The sequence below is a fragment of the Taudactylus pleione genome, unplaced genomic scaffold (assembly GCF_031769625.1).
Source record: "Taudactylus pleione unplaced genomic scaffold, aTauple2 ptg000094l, whole genome shotgun sequence".
Lineage (NCBI taxonomy): Eukaryota > Metazoa > Chordata > Amphibia > Anura > Myobatrachidae > Taudactylus > Taudactylus pleione.
In genome coordinates, this window is record NW_028284496.1 from 1,131,023 (window position 1) to 1,140,234 (window position 9,212).

Below are 9,212 nucleotides of genomic sequence, written 5' to 3' on the forward strand. Positions count from 1 at the left end.
GCTTGCCCGTCGCTATCCGGGTCTCACGCATGCGCACCATGGAGCCGGCTCCGTCGTGCGCATGCGCACTGGGCCACCATCGACCCGCTTGCGAGCGCATAGCACTCGCGAGCGGGTCTGAATCAGGCCCTGTATTTGTTGATAGAAATGTTATAGTACTTAAGTTAGTAGTTAGGAGCATATAAAGTGTGTCTATACTCTATACACAATAGGGTTCATATATAAGGTAAATAAAATAGTTTTTAGAGATAGTGATATTAGTCATTTAGTTAATGTGTTGTAGAAAAATTGCAGAGCTGGTAGGAAATATTCCCTGTTTCGCAGGTATTCAACACTGATCTGAATACTGAAGATCCCCTGTCCCGTTCCTGTACAATAAAATTGACTTTTTTTGTTGTTAATTTAATATCGACTATGATAATAGGTTACTATTGTAAGTAATGTTGAATGTATCATGATTAGTTAAACCTGTGAATCTTAACCGATGATTGTAAGTTTTAATAAATGTAATCATAATTACTGTCAGTGTAATAGTACCCTGAGATGGATGCGCTTCCCGACCTCTTCCATCCATTCAGACTACCTAAAGCGAGCGGGACTGGATTACCAACACTAGCGCAGAAGTAAGTGATTCTGACGCGCTGCAGCACTCATGTGGCTGGTGAGGGACCAGACAATTTGCAGGGTGGGTGAGAGGAGGGAGGGTATAATGCAGGGTGGGTGAGAGGAAGGAGGGTAGTAATGCAGGGTGGGTGAGAGGAGGGAGGGTATAATGCAGGGTGGGTGAGAGGAAGGAGGGTAGTAATGCAGGGTGGGTGAGAGGAAGGAGGGTGAGTATTAATGCAGGGTGGGTGAGAGGAGGGAGGGTATTAGTGCAGGGTGGGTGAGAGGAGGGAGGGTATTAATGCAGGGTGGGTGAGAGGAGGGAGGGTATTAATGCAGGGTGGGTGAGAGGAGGGAGGGTAGTAATGCAGGGTGGGTGAGAGGAGGGAGGGTATTAGTGCAGGGTGGGTGAGAGGAGGGAGGGTTTTAATGCAGGGTGGGTGAGAGGAGGGAGGGTATTAGTGCAGGGTGGGTGAGAGGAGGGAGGTTATTAATGCAGGGTGGGTGAGAGGAGGGCGAGTATTAATGCAGGGTGGGTGAGAGGAGGGAGGGTATTAATGCAGGGTGGGTGAGAGGAGGGAGGGTATTAGTGCAGGGTGGGTGAGAGGAGGGAGGGTATTAATGCAGGGTGGGTGAGAGGAGGGCGAGTATTAATGCAGGGTGGGTGAGATGCAGAAGCCATATTGACTGCATACAGGCAAAGACCCCCCCCTGAAAACGGTTGCTACACGCCTATGTTTGAGTCGCCGCCTCCCCATTGCCGCCCACAGATGGTCCCTGCCTGTCAATCACTTCGCGAATAAATCCTCACTGCGAGCGACAATGGTAATAAAACATGACGCCTGCGCAGTGAGACTCAGATGCACAGAATACCGATAATCATTCAATGCGCAAACACCGGCATCACGTCCATCTCTGAATCAGGCCCTCAACTTGCATCACTTCTGCTACTGAAGGATATGTGGAAAACATGGCCTGTTCTTTCTAGTGCAGTGTTTCTCAAACTCTGTCCTCATGGAACCCTAACAGTGCGTATTTTCAAGGTATCCTCAGGAATAAGCAGTACCACCAGTAGATCTATTGTGTTAGTCAATTAACACACCTGTGCTCCAGCCAGATGATCTGGAAAACATGTACTACAAGGGTTCCATGAGCACCTGGTTTGAGAAACACTGTTCTGTGTGTTTTTAAATGACCGGTATGTCCCAGGTGTTGTGCAGGTGTCATTTCCTAATTAGCTAAGTGGTGTCCACCCCCTTTGACTTCCCTCTATATAACCCCCCCAGCTAGGAGGAAGCAATTATGTAATGCTCTGTTTTAAATTAGGTTTCTGTTTAGTTAGGGGGTTTTAATTAGCGGTTGAGAAGGCTGTTGTGTTGGAGCTGTGGTACTCAGGTAAGATTATATTTGCATTTGTGCTGGTTTATTGTGTGTGGAGAAGGGGGGTTGTTGTTTTTTATGTAACTGTTTTTAGTGTGTAACTACCTATTGTGAATGGTGGCATTGTAAAGGGGAGAGCTGAAACATTCCTGCTGTCCATTAAGTATTGTGATTTTTGAGGGATAAACTTGTGGTGTTTTTAAAAGACCACTATTCTATTTAAGTAACTTTGACTCTTCAGGGAGTTGGGGAGACTGCTGCTATTTCAGGAAGTATCCCTGATCCGGAAGAGTTAACAAGTATGCCATGGACAAACCATGGTGCAATGAGTGCAAACTGCAATTACATTGTTTTTGCGTATAGCCCACAAATGCTAGGCAGCTTTATTTTTTACACTGCAATTTAGATTTCACTTTGGACACACCCCTCCCAAACCTAAATCTGCCCCACCTGCAGTGCAGCATGGCTGCACCAAGATTCAGTTACTTGCTCTTTCTTATTGTACTCCCAACTCTGAATCAGGCCCTGAGTGTATAATACCTGAAAGTACTTTGAAAGCTTGTGCAATGTGTTTTGAGTCTGACTAGTGTCTGGTAATATATTGCTTTTTCCTACAATGCCCACTAGATGGCATCAGTGGGACAATGTTTTAATTTCAGATACACTTAAATCCTATTTATACCACATATGAGCTGAACCTGTTGCAACCAACTGTAATGCTTGCATCCTAGAAAATTACTGACACTGGTTGCTATAGGCAACACCACAACTTCTATATTTTTTTTTTTTTCTTTAAATAGAAGCTTTAGTAAATCTACCCCTTAACTTTGTACTGGAAGTAAACCATGTTAATCACAGCTATATGGCATCTTTGCACAGCATTGCACATGTCCATGATTTCCATTAAACATGTATATTTCTAAAGTTGGTAGGTAATTGGCCTGAATTGTCTTGGCAAGAATCAAGAATGTGCACCTTAACCTAGAGCCATTCTTGTAACTTATGTTTTTGTTATCACTGCCACATACATTGGTCTGGTAATACTTTATAATCTATACTTTAAAGGACTTTTGCTGGAGCGAAATTCCTTGATTTTTGCGGTTTTGAATTTTTGTGACCATCTCATTATCCCTGGTGTTGAACCCATTTGTGGGACCTAGTTATTAAGCATGGAGTTGATGCCTCCTGTTTCGATAACTATTTTTAGATGGAATTACTAGAATGGAAGAATAAAAATAAATTAAATAAAACTTCTGCCTCCAGGACAATGTCCATGGGGAGCAGTAGCAGCGGTTCATGCTGACCCTGCATCAGACCACTTTTATCCATCAAGACCCTTCCACACCATCCACATCTGGGCACAGCAGCATTGTAGTTTTTTTTTATGTGCTTGATGCTGATATCTTTTGACCTGTATATTGCTTTGAGCTAGAATGTTGACATTCCCCTTGAACAGCAGCCCAGAACCACCCAGGTGATGCACCTCAGTTTTATGTTCTAGTTGTAGTGATGGGAGCCAATGTTGAGGTTTATGTTCTCATTGTTTTCTTCAGATACTTACAAACTGTGTTCAGTCTGTAACTTCTGAAGATGCATCTGGAAATTGAGGCTGCTGTCAACTTTCTCATGAAGATTCTAAGCCTGAAGAAGACCCTGGATCCTGATCAACTAGATTCTCTGGGCAAGAACCTTATAGGTCTACTGAATCGCAGATACCAAGGACACTGGTACCCAGACAATCCTGACAGGGGACAGGCATACAGGTGATCTCTTGGTCAAACCTGTTTTTGTTACTTTATAAAGAAATATGAAATGATCCTTGTAGTCTTATTGGAACTGAAATGTATGGCTATTTCTTGGGTTAGTTATTGCTGGCCACTATTGCCAGGTTAGCACCTTTCCAAGTACAGGAACATCGGTACACGTATAGCTGAAAACCATATGCAAATCTATACAGTACATCTAGTAGCTGTGAAAATGCTATCTCCTAAAACTTGCATGTGTGCTACTCCCTCACTCAATTAAATCTCAGTTATTTGAAGTGCCAGTGAGAAACCCATAGTGTCTGGATAACTGACCCTGTGAACTCTAAACACCTAACTGGTGGCTGGATGAGCAGCTGTGTGGCTTATTGATGGTACTATGCTAGGTTTGGCTAATGTTCTTGTTTTACGGAATCTTTTTGTTCAAGAACCTATCGAGTCCAACTCTTAATGTTCCCATACAGGTGTATCCGCATTAATCCCTGGCAATATGTGGATGAGTCGCTGCTTCAGGCCTGCACACACTGTGGTATTGACTACTCAAGAATTGGTCTTCCTAAAGAAATCACACTCTGGATTGATCCATTTGAAGTTTGCGGAAGGTAAGTGCTGAACTGAGCCAGTCTATTGTAGAAAACCTTATTTTCACAAAGGAAATAAAATGCTTGTTAAAATCATTTTGATTGGGGGAGGGGGGGGATACTGTAGGTTGGGTCAGAACAATCTCTACTGTTGTAGTATTAAAGCCTTCTCATTTGTTTCTGTCTTAGATTTGGTGAGCACACAGACTTCTTCACAATAGCTACGTTCCAGCATGATGTAGTTAAAGAGCCCATTCAATGTTATCCACACCCTGAGACATCAGACTATTCCTCAGAGGGCCCTTCCTCTGAGTCTGTTTCAGAGACATCTGATGATGAGATCGCAGACGTGAAGTCCACCTTCACCAAAGATACATGCGAGCTTCCACCCATCTGCAAGAGCCCAGATGAAGCCATTGAATGCCCTTCAACATCTAATGCTGGCACACCAGTCAATGAACTTATGGAAATGGATGAGATCGAATGTGTGAGCTTTAACACAGATGGAACTCTTGAAAGAGAGGTTGTGCAGGAAAGTCATCTAGAAAGCTCCTCAAGGGGCATCCACAATCTTCAATGACTAACTGCATGCTCTTACAATAGACTAGCCAAACCCTCAACAGTCATGACTAACTGATGCACTACAGTGGACATGGGGGTCTTGTTACTCAATAGTTCCTTAAAAGAAAGCTATGGGACATGGAGCACTTGATAAGGAGCCATATTTTTGTAATTTATCCGTGTCCTAACTACTTAGGCATTTGGGGAGAACTTGCTCCTACGATCTCTCTAATGTCTGATCTTGTAGCTGCTCTTAGTCAGACACAGTCCTACATTACATTCAGTACTACAGGCACTTCACACAGGGACTCTTCATTACAGTCCAAGGAGGCTCTTTTGTCTTGCTGAAGAGCAGAGTCCTATAACTATAGACTTCTGTCCTTCTGCTATTCAATGGTTAGAAAGTTACCGGGGCTCTTGTGTTCAGGTATTAACAGAGATCCCAAACGTTGCCAACACCATTTAAGGGTGATGTTGTAGAGTTAAAGATGTCAATCTGCAATATTGTCTTCAGGATATGAACTTGCAAGCAGTTTACGAGTTGATGGCTCAGTATGTAAACTAGTCTACCTAGTGTTATCCTGAAAACTAATATTGTTAACCCTTGAACAGAAGGATTGTTGTGAAGATACAAACTTGTGACTTTTTTTTTTTTTATATATTCTGTAGACTAACTTTTAGTAATCCCCTTTTTATTATGTAGCAGCATGTCATGAACTAAACCTAGCTAGTAGATGGGGGAAGGCTTAGGCGGTGGATGTCTAATGCCAATTTGATAAAGCATGCAGCATTTTTTTTTTTTTTTTAAAGCTTAACAAAGCCTTGATATTGGTACGGATCCACTCTTCGACCCAAGCGCTAAGCCATGAAAGAGTAAAGGTTTTTCTCTATTATCAGGCTTCCATCTTGCAAAGTATTGGTTGCCATATGCTCCATGATTACTGGTCTGTTACCAGATAGGCAGATATTTGCACAGGTCTTGCAGGGAGGTGAATATCTAACTATGGTATAATAGTCCACTACTGTTCAAACTGAAGGATTCACCCCACTGTAAATTCCAGGAATCTACTAATCCCAGACAAATGTTCTAAAGTTGACGTGTTGGTGCTATTTTTATAGTTTTATTGTGCCTTGACAGCATTGCTAAAATGCAAGGTTTCTGCAAACCTGAGACTTTTTTTTTTTTTTTTTTTTTTTTTTTTTTACCTGTTAATGGAGGAGTATGGTACTAAAGCTCAGTTTTGTTCTAGGAGCATCCTCAGGAAAACAACAAGTAGCAAAGGCACCTGGGTTCTTACAGTAGGCCATCATATTGGGGCTCATTCAACTGTATGCCTATAATTTTATTTTACTAACCTCCTGTAACTCTCGCAGTAACTTGCCTTGTTGGGACTCTTCCATGGAACTGATTCTTGACCTATTTGTAAATTCCCTCCTCCCACTGATGTCAGCAGGTCTGATCTGTGGGTTTCTGGGACATCTTTATTTTGTTGGACAGATCCTCAACTGCGTTAAATGTTTATTGGTCCATTTCTTATCTTGAGACCACCAACAGTTTCTGATTAATGACCTTTAATACATGGAAAGATCTATTAACTGGGCAGAATAATTTCAACTTGTACTGCTAAATAAACCTTTAACAAATGTATGGTGTGTCTCTTATGTGAGGAATGCACTTGAGGCAGTCTCAAACTTCTTAAATGTATTTGGTGATCCTCAGGGGTGGCTATGCAGGTACACGGGGATGGTCCTTCCCATGGGTGTTAGACTTGTCACTGAAGTGGCTGCAAACTCTGAATATTTGCTTACCTTGGAGGCCGTACTCTGACGGACAATCTGCACTTGGCATGGGGCTGGTGCAAGCTTCAATGATACGGCTGTTTGCATCTAAAGATGCACTAAGTAGTATTTGACCCACTAACTATGCTCAAAATGGGGGTCTATCTCTGCACAGGCAGATGCATGACTGTACACCAGGGAACGGGTTTGTGACTGCCTTCCAGGTTTGTCACCTGTTACTAGGTCTAATTCATTATGCAGTATACTTGGGTCAGCAACTTGGAGCATTTCACCTGTGTAGGTGTTATAACTTTAAACATACCACTTAACGACCTGTCCGACGTTATGACAACAGCCCAGATGAAATGCTCTAAGTAATGTCTCAGCCATGCCTGGTTTCCGGCGTTGACAATGACCTTGTTATGGTCTTCCTCTTGTACCCAACAAGCTTGCAGTATGGGCCCCTTGTGTCACAGCTTTACACCCAGACTGAATCTGCACTGCCTACTATACAATATGGATCTGGCACTGTAATGTCAGGGGTGGTTATAGGGAATGGCTAAAGCTGTCCATACACCAGACCAGCTTTCATCCAACTGGTTGTAATGAAAATCTGATTGTGTGGGAGCAAACTAAAATTGCTTCCAAATGCCAGAAAACATGAAAATGGTGGTTCTGAGAAGTCAGTTAAACCTATGATTTAAACAACTTGTCTGATATATATGGGAGCAAATACCAATCCGCTGTTTTGCTCAAACTGCAGGGAAATTTTTCTATATATATATATATATATATATATATATATATATATATATATAAAAAAATTCTCTATGGTATTTGCTCCCATACACTACCAGATTTTCATTCAACCAACTCAAATGTTTCCAAACTGTCCTTCTCTCCAGGTTTTAAGGATTACCAAGGGCTCTATTTATTAACATTATTTTTACTAAAGTGAAAAAGGGTGTTTTCACACCCTTTTAAGATTATTTTAGTTTCACCTAAAGTTACTACAGGGCAATTGAAGTAGAATTCGTAAAAAATTCTACTCCAACCCCTAAGTATCACTTATTTTTTAGTAATCAGATCCCATTTCCCATAATTGTAATGGGAAATGTGATCCGACCAGAGTTACTAAAAATAAACTGTAAAAAAATTATTGGTGAAAGCCCTGTGATAATAATGCCACCTGGAGGTGACTAGTGTGCGGATGGAATTCGTAGGGAAAGAGCTTTCTCGTAAGCTCTGTCCCTGCAAGGGATTTGTAGTAAATCCCTGTGATATTGCCTGAATTCACAATGCGAATTCAGTCGGTAATCTCACACTACAATCTGCATTACATATGCAGAGTTGCCTACCCTCCCGATTTTCGTGGGAGTCTCCCGAATAAAGGTGGGAGCTCCCGCTACCCCGTAAAGTAGGTTGAATCCCTCTGCCCTGTCTAAAAATCTGGACAGCACATGCGCGAATCCGGAGGTAAAGGGGGCGGGGCCCGAAGCGTAAGATGCAGGGGCGCACTCACCGGGTGCAGGGAGGCAGGAGTGTGGCTGCTGTGAGGTCTCCTGGGCACGCCTTCCCCTGCTCACAGACTGATGCTCCCAGCATTCCCTGGCCAGCCTGTGATGACAGAGGGGGGAGGAGCCGACGCCGGAGGACACTGAAAACAGAGGAGCTGCCTGAGACTGAGTGTAGAGCTCACTGCAGCTCCTGCCACATGTATAACTCATGTCAGTGCCGTGGGGGAGGGAGGGAGGGAGATCTATTACTGTGTAATTGTATGTGTGTGTGTGGGTGTAGTACAGTATGTGTGGGTGTAGTACAGTGTGTGGGTGTAGTGATGTATGTGTGGGTGTAGTGATGTGGTGGTGTATGTGTGGGTGATGTATGTGTGGGTGTAGTGATGTATGTGTGGATGTGGTGATGTGGTGATGTATGTGTGGGTGTGGTGATGTGGTGATGTATGTGTGGGTGTGGTGGTGATGTATGTGTGGGTGTGGTGATGTGGTGTGGGTGTGGTGATGTATGCGTGGGTGTAGTGATGTATGTGTGGGTGTGGGATGTGGTGGTGGATGTGTGGGTGATGTATGTGTGGGTGTAGTGATGTGATGTATGTGTGGGTGTGGGATGTGGTGATGTATGTGTGGGTGATGTATGTATGTGTGGGTGATGGATGTATGTGTGGATGTGATGGATGTGGTGATGTATGTGTGGATGTGGTGATGTATGTGTGGATGTGGTGATGTATGTGTGGATGTGGTGATGTATGTGTGGATGTGGTGGTCAATATGGCAGGGTAGAGATGTATTAATGTCAGTGGGGGAGCTAGGGCGTCAGCTTATAGGAATATATACGCCCATAGGTGGAGTTAGACACTCGCTTTGGGTGGAGCAGACCACACACCCCACAAAGGCGCGTCGCATTCTGCAGCCATCTACAATCTCCCTCAAAGTCATTTTCAAAAGTAGGCAAGTATGCATATGTGGATTGTAGTAAATAGAGCCCATGGGGTGTCAGGTAATTAGTACCTCAGTCAATTTAACCATGG

At 43.3% G+C, this 9,212-nt stretch overlaps 1 protein-coding gene across 1 annotated transcript; it reads left to right on the top strand.

Moving 5' to 3' along the window:
• The first annotated feature begins 1,622 nt into the window (after positions 1-1,622).
• LOC148526745 (protein BTG3-like) lies at positions 1,623-7,161 on the top strand. The gene is made up of 4 exons (XM_088469845.1): positions 1,623-1,998; positions 3,537-3,746; positions 4,211-4,348; positions 4,517-7,161. The coding sequence occupies exons 2-4, from the start codon at positions 3,574-3,576 to the stop codon at positions 4,905-4,907; spliced, it is 702 nt and encodes a 233-aa protein (XP_088325971.1). The 5' UTR covers positions 1,623-1,998; positions 3,537-3,573; the 3' UTR covers positions 4,908-7,161.
• Positions 7,162-9,212: the final 2,051 nt, after the last annotated feature.

Bases quoted from the DNA above. Each gene is read 5' to 3' on its own strand.
- LOC148526745 (XM_088469845.1), top strand. From the start codon at position 3,574: ATGCATCTGGAAATTGAGGCTGCTGTCAACTTTCTCATGAAGATTCTA. The intron at 3,747-4,210 runs GTGATCTCTTGG...GTTCCCATACAG, and splicing joins GACAGGGGACAGGCATACAG to GTGTATCCGCATTAATCCCT. The intron at 4,349-4,516 runs GTAAGTGCTGAA...TTTCTGTCTTAG, and splicing joins CCATTTGAAGTTTGCGGAAG to ATTTGGTGAGCACACAGACT.